Genomic DNA, 16,848 nt, shown 5'->3' with positions numbered 1-16,848 from the left:
AACATAATCTTTTTAATTTAGGATTAACTACTAACCATAGAAAATAGAAAATTTAGAGTAATTTAGAATTATGAACGGTAATTATGTATTGTGAAATAACATAAAATCATAATGTAATTTATTTTTAAAAAATTAATCAAGCATTATTGTTAATTATGAAATAACCTAAAATTATAATGCATTTTACTTTAAAGAAACAACCAACCATTAACATCAATAAATAAAAACTATCGTCAAAATGCTTTGATTGAAAATATAAGGGGTTAATTATTATTCATTATTAATAATATATCGATTATATCAAAAAGTAAAAATATAATTATCCGCATTTACATCATTAGAAGAATTAGCATCACAAGTAGAATTTTATTAAAAAAAAAAAGTAAAACATATCAGAAGAATTAGCATCACAAAGTAGAATTTTATAAAAAAAAAAAAAGTAAATTACACACACACATATTAGAAGAATTAGTATCACAAGTAGAATTTTATAAAAAAAAAGTAAATTACACACACACACAAGTAATTAAGATTTTTTTTGAAATAAATAGTAAAAAAATACATATTATAAATTATATTTTTTCATAAGTAACCCTTTTAAATTGTATGTTATGTTTGGCATGATTTATTTGTATATCATTTAAATTGGCATTGTTTTTATAACGATTATTTATTCTTAATAATTGTTAGAGTTTTTGATGCCTTATAATAATTATCTATAAAGAAGAAACATATATATTTTGAAGAAGTTATTAAATAAATTTATTTTTTTGCCCTATTTTCACATTAAAAAATTTTTTGTTCTATCTGTCCTTTTTTAACTATTATCATGTTATTATAATTTTTAAAATAATATTTAAAAAATCTTTAAAAATAGAAATAGCGATTACACTTCGAATAATTAATTCAATAGAATTAAACTTAAACGAATAAGATGATTCAATTAATTATACAGATAATAGTATATTTATAAATATTAATAATAAAAATAATCTCACTAATGTAAATGACTAATACAATAATTATATGAAAAAATAAATAATTACATAATTGCATAATTTTCAAGATCCTATTTGATTGAATTTAATGGACAAATTCAAAAATATCTATACGATAATGTCCTAATATTTTAGCATACTGTAAATCATACTATAATTTTATATATCATATTATAATTTTAAGTCAACTCCTTAAACACATGAAGTACACATGATAAAAGAGAATATTACAAAACAAAATTATAGTAAGATTATTTAAAAATACCTTAAAAAAGACACATTTCTTTTGTTAATTAAATACTGGAAAAAATATGCGCCTAATAATGAGCAACTAAAATAGACAAAAATCTTTAAAATTTATAAAAAAATAAAATATATAAGTAGTGATAAAAGAAATAAAAATTAAATAAATTACAAAAATTATACCCTAAACACAAGAGAGAGAGAGAGAAAGAAAGAGAAAAAAAGAGAAGAAAAGAGTAAAAAACACATTATGATTTCGTATAAATAGATGACATTGACAAAAAAAACTAATAAAATTAATTCATATATTTCGTTATTATATTTATTATTTACTAAAATAATTTGATATTTACTCCAATCAAATCAAATCAAATAATTAATATAATTAACTAAATTAATTAATTAATATAATTAATTATGAAATTTGAATGTCTAATCAAATTAATTAATTGATATCATTAATTAGTTATAATTGATTTGTTTTACAGAATTAAAAAAAATAAATCAGAAAACATTTTCAAAAGCATGTTACGTCAGCTCCGTCGTTGAGCGAAGAAATCCGATTTTTATATAATAAAATAGATTAAATATGCTTCTGCATTCTTTTTCAAAAAAAAAAAAAAAAACCTAGTCCCCAAGTGTGATGGGTCAAATGGTGGGCCTTGTTAGGGGCCCAATTATATTCAGTAATAAGTCAAAGTCAAACAAATTCAAAACGCAAAGTTTTGGAGCTCGAAACCCCAACTCTGCTGCGATTGCTCAAGGGAAAGTGTGGCGCTGCTGCCACCATCACCGGAAGAATGCCGTCTGAAGAATCGAAGCCGGGGAAGAAAGAGGACGCCAACCACAGCAACAATAAGAGTTCTTCGTCTTCCAAAAAAGCCACAACCTCCAAGCTTCAAAATGTGAAGAAAGAAGATTCTGACAATGATTCTTCTTTCAAACCCCTCAAGCCTAAGCCTTCCGCTGCTGTGTCTCGCTCCAAACCCAAGAAGGAAGAGTACTCCGACGACGACGACGTGCCCATTGCCAAAAGAGCTTCCAACAATTCCAAGGTTTCTCAATATTGAAGCTTTCTTCCTACAATTTATGTGGCCATTTTTGCTTCTTTTATTTTTGTTTACTCTCTTAAAATGTGTACTGTTTTGGGGATGAAGGAAGTAGTGAAGAAAAGGAAGAAGGTGAAGGAGGAAGAAACTAAGAAGACAAAGAAGAAAGGGGAAGATGCTGCTGCTTCTTCTGCTTCACAGCAGCAACAGAAGAAGAAGCAGAAAGAGAAAAAGGTGTATGATTTACCTGGCCAGAAACGAGATCCACCTGAGGAGGTAGATATACAATTATATACATTATACATATATGCTTTATTCTCCTATTCCTTATAGCTTTTCCAGTTTTGTATAATCAGTGTGTTGTGTTTGTTTCCTTGTGAAATTTCAGAAAGATCCTCTCAGGATTTTCTATGAGAGTTTATATGAGCAAGTTCCCACAAGCGAAATGTCACAAGTCTGGTGAGTTTTTCTTTCCTTACCATGATTTGTCAAGGGTGGGAGATTACTGTTTATATGCAACTTTGAGACACTACTGATAGTGTAGTTTTGCCTTTAAGCAACAGATTGGTATAGAGTTGAAAAGGAAATTGACGAATCAACTGTGTCTGTGTATGCAAGAAATACATAGAATGCTTCTAATTTTAAAATTTTTGTCACAATTTATATTTGGAATATATAGCAATGTCTCAGACTCCTGAAATTTCAAGTTCATTTAGGGCCTCATTTGCCTGAATTCCTATAAAATTGCAGCGTCATCAAGTGATACGAGATTAGGATAGATACAAGACCCTTGCCAACCAACTGGAGTTTGTATTAGTAGCACCATGCTCTTTAATATTGTTATAATTTTATATTTTATACGAAATATAAATTTCAGTTCCATTGATAATCCATTTTAAAAGGTAAGAGGTAGGCTTTCCTTGTCTTTCCCCCTCCAGTATTGTGCTTGAGTAATCATGCATCCTTCATAAAGGGTCATTGTGATGAACTAACTTTGAATACTGACCTTAAAGCATAGTATCTTAAGGTTGTCTTAGTAGTGTTCTAGATCAGGTTGAATCGTGTCAAATTTTGGAGGACGTGTATGTTTAATTTTAACTAAACTTATAAACATGCACTGCCCCTTTAATTTGTGAACCCAGAACCAGTAATTGGTTGTAGGATGTCTGCTAATGCATCTGCAAATTGGCATTTGTGTATCTGGTTTTTCTTTTGCTATTGCCTGCTAGAGATTAATGATTCCATAGATTCATAGAATGTTCCTTAAAGTTGCAATATCAACAGTTTCCATCCAGTTGAACTGATCACTATCTTTCAAACCCCCCCCCCCCCTCTCTTACTGCGAACTTGACCTAGCGTAATGTTGAAGAGTTTGGTGTTGCATTTTAATCTGGAATCTTGGATTCAAATTGTTTATTTCTTATTGAATATAACTGCAGGTTGATGGAGTCAGGCTTACTTCCTAAAGAGGTGGCAATGAAAATATTTGAAAAGAAGCAAAAGAAAGCTGTGCAGCAGAAGCTCACTTCTCCGGTTAAAGCTGTACCAGCAAAGGGAAGCACACGATCCGTCACGGTCAAGAAGAAAAGCCCAACCTCCCCTGTACCTTCTGCTAAGAAGAAGACCCCAAACTCCACAAGGAAGCAGTCCAAGAAGCGGAAAGCTGAGGATGCAAGCTCTGAGGATGACTCTGATGATGACTATATTTTGTCTTCTAAGGCTAAGAAATTGAAAACAAATTAATTGTGCTCTAGTTGAATTTTATCCAATTCTTACATAGTTGTACCACCATTGATTAGGTTAATCTCAGACTTGTAAGGTATTCAAGTGGATGATGTTATCTATGACTTCGTAGAAGCATTCATATTGGAAGGATTTCTTAACTGTCAATTGCCAAATTGATAGTTTTATGTAGCCTTTCCCTTATTGGAAGGGTTTCTAGTAACTAATTATTAGTCTATACGGTCAATTGCCAAAACTATCTTTGGTTGTTCATCAAATACATGATTTGATGATTACTTGAAAGTTTGACTAGAACGCGAACCAATTGATTATGAGCTAATTTTGATGTTTTTTAATTTTATTTTTAGAGTGAAACCTCACTTCATTCCTAATAAGTTTACGAAACTTTTTTCCGCTCCTTAAGAAAAGTTAATGATTAACTCCATAAGACCTTCTGTTCCTTCTGTAATGTCTCCGTCTAGAGCTAACGGATCTTACCTACGTGGATTGTTAAGTCAACATGTGTCAGGCAACAATTTAATCAGACAAATCGCCCCCTCTTCTCTTTTCTCCTCTCTTTCTCTTTATGAACTAGAACACCACTAGACCAACTCTCCTCTCTCCTCAATATCATTTTCAGCCACCATCATCACCATCATCCACTACTGTTCCGAGGCTTACCTAGAACCGGATGATTGGACTTGAATGAAAGGCCCAAACGTTGAAGGTGGGTGGTTTCCGAGCTGTTACTGCTTGGGAGCTTCCGTCGAGTTGTATGCTTTGAGGAATGGGGGGTGGTACCTGCAAACACACTCCGATGTCTAAGTTAGCAAGGGGTTAAGCAGGTTTTGAATGTATTGGAACTTAAGTTTACCTGAGAGTGTCAGTGTATTTATAGGGAAGGAACCAATGACCACTGCTGAAGTAGTTTCATTTCTGATGGTGGATAACCGTCCCTTTATCTTAGGGTTGTTGGGATCTCTCTTCTAGAAGTGGGTGAAAGATTTAAGAAAGCAGTTATTCACTTGGATAAGTGTTGACTGCTTATAGGTGTCGACCCCGACTTCTTAGTGGAGGTCAGATACACGATGAAGGCCAATCTTTTTGGATTGGACCTCTTAGCCTGATTGGGCCTGGCTTATGTTTTAGACCAGGGTCTAAACAGTGGCCCTACTCGAGTCTGATATCTTAGTTATGAGTTGGATTCGAGTATTAATTAAACTCGGGGACGCTTAAGTCGATATTTCTTTTCAAGTCGGAAAACTGACGTGATTTTAGTTTTGACACCGAAGTGATTTTGAATTTTCAATCGTCGCGTCTAATCAACCGTCGCGTCCGTTTGGCTTTTGGATTTATATGTGGGGGGCAGTTACATTGGTAACGGCGCGTTCTTTTAATGATTGAACCGTTTTACGATTATGCCCCTGGTATCTCATAAATACCTTTCCCTCCTCTTCCTCCTCATGCCCCTACTCCCCCAGTTCATTACTCCTCGGAACCTGAGAAGAGAAAACGCAAGACCTCGAAAACCGGTGCCTCTAGTGTCGGGGACGCCGGCTTTGACGGGCCAAAATTTACTAGGAAGCACATCCTTCCATACAAACAATTTCCTATGGATGATGCTGCTATCCGAAATCATCTTCAAATCTTAATCCGAGGAGGAATTCGGACTGCTGGGGTCTGCACCTCCCTCCTTGATATTTTTAACAAGACTCCCTTGAGTGCTACTCAACAATCTTTAGAAAATATTCAAGGGAGGATTGTCATGTATCAGGAGGAGGAAAAAAGGTTGCAGGAGGAGAATGACTGGCTGAAGGAAGAGCTCGCCCAGACCCGGGAGAGGGAGAAAAATTTAATGGGCCAGTGTGTAATGGCTGAGGGTCTGAAGGAAAAGGTTGAACAGAACTATGTTAGGATCTTTTCGGCCAATATTGATTTGAAAAAGGAGGTGGAGAAGCTTCGGGAGGGATATCAGGATTTAGAGGATTCTATTGTTGAAGGGACTGAAGAGGTGTTTAGGGTCCTAAAGGAGCAGGTCAGAGTTATTGCTCCCGACTTGGACCTGTCACCTCTTCATCCCGACAAGGTGGTCATTAATGGTGAGATAGTATTTCCTCCTCGTCCCGAGACTGATTCCGAGCTGAAGACGGTGGGGCAATGCATCATTGAATCCCCTCCCCGTGAGGTAGATATGACGTCTTCTTCTGCGGCTCCCGAGGTGATTTCAGCTCCTGTTGCTGAAGAGATCCCACTGACCCCTCCAACTTCTGCGGCCGAACCGACCTCTTCTCCTGCCGATGATTCAAACCCCCTTCTTGGTCCCAAGTGATGATATTTTTAAAGGCCCGACTTGTGGGTCCTTTTTATGAACTCTTTATATTTGTTTGTATATTTTGCTGGTGGTTCCTTGACACTTGGTCCTTTTTATAGGGTCTTTTAACAACAGTTTGTTTATTATGAAGCTTCTTTTTATTATAGGATAAAACTTTGTTGAGTAGTCGAAGCTTTTTGTAAAACCTTTTTCTGCTTTAGTTTTGTAAAGCTTTTGAGAAGGCTCAGACGTTTGTCTGAGGACAATGTTTTCGCTGCTCAATAAAGTTTTTGAGAAAACTTTTTCTTGAGTGATTTTGATAAAAGTTTCTCCAAGGAATCCTTTTTCCTTTGAATTCTTAAAGAATCTTCGAATCTCTTAGCTTCCATTATTTGGACCTTATACGTTCAATTTTACTTAATTTATTGAATTGTTTTCATGACTTAGGTTATTCTTGTGATGCATTTTATTTTACTTGGGCTTTCCGACTTATAAGTCGTTAGCTATATTGTTTATGTGCTATTTATGATCGAATTTTATAACCTCTTTACACCGACCTGTACTTCGTCGCTTTATCTAGCCAACTATGTTAGGTTGGTCAACGAATTTTCGTACTTTTTCGAGCTTAAGTCAGTGCGTATCATAGAGTAATAATGGAATTTCTAAAGAGAAAGATAAAGAGTTAGAAGAGAGATATTATTACTAATGCACTGTGGCTTTACAAGGGTGATTTTGCTACTAAAGGATTGAATTTTTTGCCACTAGCCCTCGCTTTGATGCCTCATTAAAACCCCATCCAGGAAAACCCTTTTTGGGAAAAAACCATGAAGTCAGGAAAAAGAGTACATCAAGGAGCGAGGTTCGCTTCTAGCTGTAATATCTCTTCATATTGCAAGCGTGCCATGACCTTGGAAGCTCGGATCCTCCTAGATCGGACACTTTATAGTAGCCTTTCCAAAGACCTCAACTATCTTGTAGGGTCCTTTCCATTTTGCAGCGAGTTTTCCTTCTCCCGACTTGTTCACTCCGATGTCATTTCAGATGAGCACTAAGTCGTCTGAGGCGAAGCTTCTTCGAATGACCTTTTGGTTGTACCTTGTTGCCATCCTTTGTTTTATCGTTGCTTCTCTTATCTAGGCTTGTTCTCGGATTTCTGGGAGCAATTCAAGCTCCTCTTTGTGTGCTTGGACGTTTCCGACCTCATTGTAAAATCTCACCCCTAGGCTTTGCTCATTGACCTCTATGGGGATCATGGCTTCGATGCCGTAAGCAAGTCGGAAAGGTGTTTTGCCAATAGTTGAATGAGGTGTGGTTCGGTAGGCCTATAATACCTGAGAAAGCTCTTCAGCCCAAGCTCCATTTGCTTCTTGAAGCCTTTTCCTTAACCCTACTAATATAATTTTATTGCCTGCCTCTGCTTGTCCATTTGCTTGGGGATGCTCGACCAAGGTGAATTGATGCTTGATTTTCATGCTAGCCATCAAGTTTCTGAATGTAGAGTCAGTAAATTGTGTACCATTATCAGTTGGGATGGAGTGTGGGACTCCAAATCGGGTAGTAATATTTCTATACAAAAATTTTCGACTTCTCTGTGCCGTAATAGTAGCTAATGGCTCTGCTTCTATCCACTTAGTGAAGTAATCTACTCCCACAATGAGAAACTTTACTTTTCCTGGCGTTTGAGGGAAAGGTCTGAGTAGGTTCAGTCCCCACTTTGCAAATGGCCATGGAGAAGTCACACTAATGAGCTCTTCTGGGGGAGCGACGTGGAAATTTGCATGCATCTGACAAGGTTGACACTTTTTCACAAAGTCGATGTCATCTCTTTGTAGGGTTAGCCAAAAGAACCCGGCTCGGATTACTTTCCTAGCTAGGGATCTAGCTCCGAGATGGTTTCCGCAGATGCCATTGTGTATTTCTTCCAAGACTTCTGCCGTCTTAGAGGTTGGGACGCACTTCAGCAATGGTTTAGATATCCCTCTTCTATAAAGGACATTTTGCACCAAGGTATAGTTCTGAGCCTCCCTTATAAGTTTTTGAGCCTCCTTTTGTTCTTCGGGAAGGATGTCAAATTTTAAGTATTCAATCAGAGGTGTCATTCATCCGAGGACTAGGCCGGAGACTGGCAAGATGTCCAGCCTGTTATCTGCCTTTGTGACCGAAGGTTCCTGGAGAGTTTCTTATATCAGACTTCTATTATTTCCTCCCGGCTTGGTACTTCCCAGTTTGGAAAGGCATCGGCTCTGCTGTTGAGCTCCCTTGTTATGTGTCTGACTTCCGTTTCGAGGAACTGCCTAAGAAGCTCGAGTGTTCTTTCCAAGTACCTCTTCATGTTGGGATCTTTTGCCTAGTACTCTCCATTAATCTGAGAAATCACGACTTGAAAGTCACTGAAGGCTACTACTTTGGTCACTCTGACTTCTTTGGCTAGCTTTAGCCCAGTAATCAAGGGCTTCATATTCTGCCTGATTATTGGAGGCCGGAAATTCAAATTTCAAGGAGACTTCTATTTGAGTTCCTTCTTGATTAACCAGTATTATGCCTGCACCACTTCCGACTTTGTTGGAGGAGCCATCCACGTATAATTCCCAGGTTGTGAAGGCCTCCTATTGATCTCCTGCGTATTCGGCCATGAAGTCGGTGAGGCATTGGGCTTTGATAGCTGTCCGATTTTCGTATTTCAAGTCGAATTTGGATAACTCTATAGGCCATTGAACCATTATGCTCGCAACATCCGTTTTCTAAAGGATTTGCTTCATGGGTTGGTTCGTCCGAACTCTTATAGTATGAGTTTGAAAATAAGGCCGAAGCCTTCTAGATGCTACGACTAAGGCGGATGCGAACTTCTCGAGTTTTTGATACCTTAGTTCAAGGCCTTATAGTACCTTACTTGTGAAGTAGACAGGATGCTGCCCGACCTCATCTTCCCGTATTAATGCTTAGAAACCTTTTGAACTTCTGAAAGGCTTCTTCACATTCAGAAGTCCATTCGAACTGGCATCCTTTTCTCAGTAGGGCAAAAAGTGCTAAGGATCTTAATGCTAATCCTGCTAAAAACCTAGACAGAGCTGCAAGTCGGCCGTTCAGCTGCTGAACTTCCTTTAAACAGGTCGGACTCTTCATTTTCAGGACCGCTCTACATTTATCAGGGTTAATTTCAATCCATGCCAAGGTAAGAATAAAAAATGAAGAAAGAGAAAGAATTTTGGTATTTATAAGATGCTAGGGACAAAGGAGTAATTTTTTACCCCCTCATTTATAGCACACATGGTTACCAAGGTAACTGCAGAAGTAACGTACAAAGACAATAAAAAGACATTACGTTTCAAAATTTTCACAAAAACACATAGAGTATCCGACTTAGTCCCCAAAAAGTCGGTGTGTCCGACACGATCTATTAAGCGCATAAGGAAGCAACATGATCTACAAATGCTTGAGGCCAACCTTGTCAAGCTCGGATTCAAGCAGTGACACTGTTCATACCCTGACCCAAAAGCATAGCCAGGCCCAAAATGAATCAAAGTCCACCCAAGAGAGCTGGCCTCCTCTACAACCATTTGACTTCATATAGGTCGAGCGTGACGACAGCAGTTCAACCCTACTTATCTAGATAAGTAACTAACTCCTAAAATATCTCTCACTCATTTAGAAAGGAGATGTCAACAACGTTCCAAGAAAAAAAAGAATGGTTATCCACCATCAAAGGTGAAACTACACTAAAAGGTAGTTATCTATTCTATTATAAATACACTAACATCTTCAGGTATATTCAGGACCCAATCTACTAAAAACATGTCTAAAACTCTTACTAACTTAAGTATTAGAATCCCTTGCAAGTATCACCCCCACCTTCTCACGAGAAACTTAGACAGCGACACCTCGACATCAACGAAAATCAAACGATGCCCAAAAAGACTTTGAACCTCACGTTCAGGCCCAAAAACAATCTAGTTTCAGGTAACCCTCGAAAAAGGAGAAAAGAAAACTTACCTTTCTAACTCATATTTTTCACCAATATTACAAAACTATTACCTCACTAAAACCACAAATAAAAACTTGGGGAAAGTTCGAAAGGACCATTAAGACATCAAATCAAAAATCCAAACAGTTACACTTCTAGCTCACCATTGTATTAAATCCATGCCATTGACTTAAAATTATCACAATACTTTTCATCTAACAGATAGGAGAACATCAAAATTTGCGCCACATGTCACATACATTAACTCGTCGTGGATAGAAAAAATGTCTCCACTTTAATTAGGATAGGAGAACATAGAAATTTACACCACATGTCACATACATTAACTCATCGTGGATAAAAGAAACGTCTCCACTTTAATTAAGAGAGAGAAATAAAAAATTGTTCTGATTCCCCATGAGCAATGACCGGTCGCGCTTAGGGGCTTATACCCTCAACACACGCTATACAAGTAGCCGAGGTATACAAAGCTCGACCTACCTCCTTACATCGGAACAAGTTAAGCTTGGGAACTATGATATGGACATTATAATTTGGCCACTATCCCTATCACCTCTGCCACAAACGCAACAAACTCGGATATAACGAACCTATATAGACTAAGTCAAAATAAACGAGACAGTAATCCAAACGTGAAATAGCAATATTCACAGTAACAGATTCTACCGAGAATCAGAAAAGTATGCTGAACTCCATCAATTAAACTCAATCCCTCTCCTATATAAGCAAGGAAGGTGATACTAAGCAAGGCAGGTCAATTTGGAACAATACTCTAATATCTTAAGCTTTTCTTTTTTGATATTCTGATATGTTGACTTGAGCGTTAGAATGCCTTCTATAGACGTTCCATCTCATCGTGCTCATTCAGGTTGACATATAGCTCCTCAAAGGATCCGTCAGCGGTTGGCGAGGAGATGTTATAACTCGGTCAAACTTCTATGGATAGAACAAAACCTTAAACAAGTAACATTATATCTAGGGGTGAACGCGGATCGGATCGAATCGGATTTGGCATAAATCTCGATCCGATCCACACTAAAATCATCGGATCCAATATCCCCGACTTTTAAGCTTGGATCTGATCCGCACATTTGCGGATTGAATATCGGATATATCCGCAAAATATATAAATATTTTAAAAAGTTTATTTTTATTAAAAAATATTAATAAAAATAATTTTTTTTACCTTTTTAAACATGTTTACTTTTAAAATATTGTTAAACATATTTTTTTTAAATAATAAAAATAAAATAATATAATATATATGATAATTATTAGATGAAATAAAACAAAAAAAGAATATTTACTTATTTATTTATTTATTTTTGCGGATACACAAGTCAGATATGCAAATACCTACATAAAATTCGCAATCCGATCCTATTAGTGTACGAATCGGATCGATATCCGCAATTTTTAAATCAAATTCAGATAAATACTGCAGATATGCGAATCAAATCTGATCCATGAACACTCTATTCATATCACCAATGAGTACTCACATTTTACACTATACGTTACTTGCATATGTATTCCCACTCACTAACAAACTCATACAACCCTTTACTGCTTCAGCTAATTAACCTACTAATTCTTACTATAAATATCTATTTTCTTGTTATTAATTACTCTATTAAATAACCACTATTAACAAACACGGATCCAAGACTTTAGGGCATGATTTCTTAATTCAAAAAATTAATGATTAACAGCCCAACAAATCAGTAGTTTCACCTGGTGTTTTTCACCTATTTGTTTGTAGAATATCGATCTTTAAATCGGTTATGTTTTAGCGACCCACAAGCATCACCAAACTGTACATCTTAATATGGAACAGCAACAAATAAAGGATACCCATCTTTTGGCCTGGTGAGAGGTTCTAACTTCTAAGTACAAGTTTGGCTTCCTCTAGACCATGGGAGTGGCTTTTCTTTCAATTTTAGGATGACAGAATCCCACAAGTTTACTAAATGCAATGTGAATTGGAATGATACCAAACTAATGAACTTGCATGCTTGATATTATTAAATCGAAATAGAAGTATATATGAATAAACTATTGTCTTTGTTTGACAGGCCAGAAATGTAATACATTTGAACGAGTAAATCAGCAAAAATATAAGGAGATACAGAATTGCATATGGCAGTAGATATACGATGAGCGGTAAAGCTTTGTATATTGATTTAGGTGGCTACAATGGAGACATGATCTCTTAGGTAGCAAACATTCTTGATTCTACTCGTTATAGGCCTCTTCACCATCATCTTCATAGAGCTCCTCCTCCTCATCCTCGGCTGTTGCATCCTGGTATTGCTGGTACTCCGCAACTAGATCATTCATGTTACTCTCTGCTTCGGTGAACTCCATCTCGTCCATTCCTTCCCCAGTGTACCAGTGCAAGAAAGCCTTGCGCCTGAACATTGCCGTGAACTGCTCACTGACCCTCCTGAACATCTCTTGAATTGATGTCGAGTTTCCAATAAAGGTGGACGACATCTTCAGATTCTTGGGTGGAATATCACACACACTGGACTTCACATTGTTGGGAATCCATTCCACGAAGTACGACGAGTTCTTGTTCTGCACATTGATCATTTGCTCATCCACCTCTTTCGTGCTCATCTTTCCCCTGAACATTGCTGAAGCCGTCAGGTAACGGCCATGTCGAGGATCAGCAGCACACATCATATTTTTGGCGTCCCACATCTGCTGAGTCAGTTCTGGAACAGTGAGGGAGACATACTGCTGCGACCCACGAGATGTGAGAGGCGCAAACCCCACCATGAAGAAGTGAAGACGTGGGAATGGGATCAGATTGACTGCCAGCTTCCTGAGGTCAGAATTCAGTTGACCAGGGAACCTTAAGCAGCACGTTACCCCACTCATAGTTGCAGAAATCAGATGGTTCAGATCACCAACTGTAGGTACACCACGAAGGAAAAGAAATTAACAGAGGTTATTATTGTTTGGTTATATGCATAATCTTTTAAAGCATATGGAACAGATGAGATAATACTTACAGCTTGGCGTACTGAGCTTCAAGGTCCTGAAGCAAATGTCATAAAGTGCTTCATTATCAAGAACCATGCATTCGTCTGCATTTTCCACCAACTGGTGTATCGATAAAGTTGCATTGTATGGCTCCACAACAGTGTCTGAGACCTTTGGAGATGGAAAAACAGAGATTGTGAGCATCATTCTATCTGGGTATTCCTCCCTAATCTTCGAGATCAGAAGTGTTCCCATGCCAGAACCAGTGCCTCCTCCTAGCGAGTGGCAAACTTGAAAACCTGATAAAATCAAATATTATATTTAGAATAAAGGGCAACAGATATCCATAAGTTCAAAAAAAATACTGAAATCTCAAACAAAATTAAAATATTAAAATTCGAATAACGAATCTCTAGCAGTAGGTTCGGAGTTTGAGCCACATCTCCACATTCGACATAGTATAAACTCTTTATCATGTAGTTCCAAGTGGATTTCAATTCTAACTCTTTTCGGAGGCAGATCAGTTTGTTTCATACTCCTTTTAATTTAATTATTCATCCAACTTAGTTCCATGGTTTATTTACACAAAAGAACCCTCTTTCGACAATGGAACAAAAAAACTGTAGTAGTGGTAATAGACTAATGGAAGAAGAAACAAACCATGCACTAGCATAAAAAGATAATGTGATCCCTCCCTGGTCATCCCTTGTTACGAGTCCTGACAACTGAGGCCATGTTAACAACTCAGCCTCACCAACTTGAGAAAAATGATTGAGTACCAATTATTGTAGTGGAAAGATGTCAGGAAAAAAAAAAAAAAAAACTGATGCTAACAGTTCTGGACCTACTATTATTCGCTCTGTTTCTTTTTCTTTTCTTGTGATAGATCTACGGATAACATAGAGAATAAACAATCCAGAAAACAAGCCGAGTGAGATGTCATTTGTGATGCAATTACTTTCGATTCATGGTGTCCATTTATCAAGATCCCCATAGTATTCATTAATGCCAAAAATAATTTATTCTACAAAAGAGAATCGGATCTCTTAGAAGTGTTCTATCATTCTGTCAAACAAGTACAAATGATTAATACACCTAGGAAATATGGTTTATGGCGTATAAGTAATTCAGCGATTTCTTTGCGGATTAAGTCAAACTTAGTAGTCGAATTTCACAGTCTCGGTTAGAACTTACCAGATCAATTCTCGAGCATTACTATACTGATAAAATGAAACTTTCACATCAAGCAAATCCATCGATAACAATGGCTAGAAATATCTACATCGAAATTTAACAAATCTAAAAGGACATCGTATCACACACATTACTCAAAACGAATCACATTCAAGGGAGCTTAATAGTGAAGATCGTTCAAACAAAAGACAGAGAAACTGAGCTAAAAGCAGAGAAGCACAGCGAAGGAAATGAAAGTACCTTGCAAGCAGTCGCAGTTCTCGGCCTCTTTGCGAACGACGTCGAGAACGGCGTCAATCAACTCAGCACCTTCGGTGTAGTGACCTTTCGCCCAGTTGTTTCCGGCACCGGACTGGCCAAAGACGAAGTTATCAGGTCGAAAGATCTTACCGTATGGACCAGATCTGATGCTGTCCATGGTACCAGGCTCAAGATCCATGAGCACAGCCCTGGGAACGTACCTTCCACCAGAAGCTTCATTGTAGTAGACATTGATCCTCTCGAGCTGGATATCGGAGGAGGCTTGGCCGTTGTACTTTCCAGTAGGATCGATGCCGTGCTCGTCGCAGATCACCTCCCAGAACTTGGAGCCGATTTGGTTCCCACATTGACCTCCCTGCACGTGCAAGATCTCTCTCATTGCTGTGGCGGTTACTTCTCTGAGAGAGAGATTTAGGTTTGGTGAATTAGGAACGAGATAGAGTGAGTGAGTGAGTGAGTGAGTGAATGAGAATTGAGAAGAGAAGATTTGAGATTTTTATTGGAGAAAATGAATGGGAGGAGGATAGGATGGTAATAATGGAAGGGCGGGATATTTTGTTTTCAAGTGTGGTGTCGTGTGCCGTTCATTCTTGAAGGTATGGTACGGGCACCAACTATGCCCAACGCATACTTCATTACTTCTACCCCACCCACGTTCTCTCTCTTCCTTCTCCATCTAAGCCCCTGGCCCCACCCATCCACTTTTTCTTATTGTTGCGGATTCTATTATTGCACAAAATTTCGGTGCATCGGTAAAACCGAACAAACAACTTATGAAAATTTTTTTAGCAATAACCTAGTGTATAATTTAGCCCAGTATGAGATCCAAAGAAAAAAAGCCCATCATGCAAATCAGTATTTCATTTTTGTCGCTCTGACTCAATGAAGGAAAAGCAACTAAAAAAAGGTTATTATGTCATTCTCTTTCAAGAACGACCATTTCCACGGTTCAATTAGCTCTGTGGTCAAGTCCAAAAGAAAATCAAATTAGCTCTGTGGTATCTCATCGTTGAGTATTGATAAAAGGTCCTCCTACGTATTTTAGTGCAGGAAAATCAAACGTAAATTTTCAGTAAGCATAGCACGTGCACAAAAAAGAAGAAAATCCAATTGAAAATTCCAAATTCTTTCCAATCCTGAAATTCAAAATTCTATTTTGTCATGTGACTGCAGAGCTTGGAAGAGAAACCCAAACTTTGAATTTGTCATTTCTAGCTATGTACTACTCTTCAATTTCAAACTTAGGTTGTTTTTAGGCTATTTTTTTACGTATGGAAATATTGAGTATGTTTTTACTAAAAATGGGTCAATTTTGTGTAATTGTAAGTGGGTGAAAGCTGCAGGGGAAGTATGTCCAACACCCAAATAGTGTGTTGCACTAGCAAGCAGGACGCGTGTTAAACAATGGCAAGCTCTCATCTAGCACGCATAGGGCGTGTTGGGCACGTGTCATGTATTAATTTGATGTAATTTCAACATGTGACTTGTGTTGAGTGGTCTGTCTATAAATATAAAGTTTATTTGCCATTTTACTTTATTGTTAGGAGAGTTGTTTTAGTGTGTTAGTGGTATCATAGAGGGTACCGCAATATACTCGTATATTACAATAGTAAGATTATACGAAATAAATATGAGGGTGACTTTTGTGTGTGAGAATCCGATTTTGTTTGTGAATCCTTGCACTACGACGTTTACAAAGGTACAGTGCAATCTTTGTCAAAGCAAAGAGAGTGATATCTTAAAGAAGGTGAGCAATATTTTATACAAGAATCCCATTATCGTATTTGGCGGTCTAATATATAGTATGTAGCATATATTTTATATTCACCAGCAAACTCAGGTGCAACAGCCGAAGATTAAGTTGTATATTGAATTTGAACATATAGCTACAGATGAGATTCAACATGACTCAGACATAGAAGATGATAGAGTTGAAGTGTACGAATGAACGAATAGTGATAGCAAAGAGGACTTCGAAGCTAACCACGAAGCAATTATGAGAGTGAGGATGGTGATGGGGCAGGTGAGGCAGTCATGGAAAATGTAGTGGTTCCACCTGCAGTCAGTCAACCCATTGATGTTCCACCTTTTATGCGT

The 16,848-nt window shown here is 37.4% G+C and overlaps 2 protein-coding genes across 2 annotated transcripts; one reads left to right on the top strand and one right to left on the bottom strand.

Annotated features, from left to right (window-relative positions):
• The first annotated feature begins 1,949 nt into the window (after positions 1 to 1,949).
• Positions 1,950 to 4,180, top strand: LOC107608013 (nucleolin). Its single transcript, XM_016309906.3, has 4 exons — positions 1,950 to 2,296; positions 2,399 to 2,566; positions 2,679 to 2,749; positions 3,730 to 4,180. Exons 1-4 carry the CDS (start codon positions 2,042 to 2,044, stop codon positions 4,031 to 4,033), a joined length of 798 nt encoding a protein of 265 aa, XP_016165392.1. The 5' UTR covers positions 1,950 to 2,041; the 3' UTR covers positions 4,034 to 4,180.
• An 8,113-nt stretch (positions 4,181 to 12,293) lies between these two features.
• LOC107609895 (tubulin beta chain) lies at positions 12,294 to 15,378 on the bottom strand. Its single transcript, XM_016311953.3, has 3 exons — positions 14,731 to 15,378; positions 13,326 to 13,595; positions 12,294 to 13,223 (listed from the first exon to the last, which is right to left on the bottom strand). The coding sequence occupies exons 1-3, from the start codon at positions 15,128 to 15,130 to the stop codon at positions 12,541 to 12,543; spliced, it is 1,353 nt and encodes a 450-aa protein (XP_016167439.1). The 5' UTR covers positions 15,131 to 15,378; the 3' UTR covers positions 12,294 to 12,540.
• Positions 15,379 to 16,848: the final 1,470 nt, after the last annotated feature.

This window comes from Arachis ipaensis, chromosome B7, assembly GCF_059453495.1.
Source record: "Arachis ipaensis isolate K30076 ecotype BB chromosome B7, ASM5945349v1, whole genome shotgun sequence".
NCBI lineage: Eukaryota > Viridiplantae > Streptophyta > Magnoliopsida > Fabales > Fabaceae > Arachis > Arachis ipaensis.
Note: the sequence above shows the minus strand (reverse complement) of the source record. Positions and strands in the feature narration are given on the sequence as shown.

Coding starts and splice junctions, on each gene's coding strand:
- LOC107609895 (XM_016311953.3), bottom strand. CDS start 15,130: ATGAGAGAGATCTTGCACGTGCAGGGAGGTCAATGTGGGAACCAAATC. Junction 13,596..14,730: donor GAACTGCGACTGCTTGCAAG/GTACTTTCATTT, acceptor TGATTTTATCAG/GTTTTCAAGTTTGCCACTCG. Junction 13,224..13,325: donor GAAGCTCAGTACGCCAAGCT/GTAAGTATTATC, acceptor GTGTACCTACAG/TTGGTGATCTGAACCATCTG.
- LOC107608013 (XM_016309906.3), top strand. CDS start 2,042: ATGCCGTCTGAAGAATCGAAGCCGGGGAAGAAAGAGGACGCCAACCAC. Junction 2,567..2,678: donor AACGAGATCCACCTGAGGAG/GTAGATATACAA, acceptor GTGAAATTTCAG/AAAGATCCTCTCAGGATTTT. Junction 2,750..3,729: donor AGCGAAATGTCACAAGTCTG/GTGAGTTTTTCT, acceptor ATATAACTGCAG/GTTGATGGAGTCAGGCTTAC.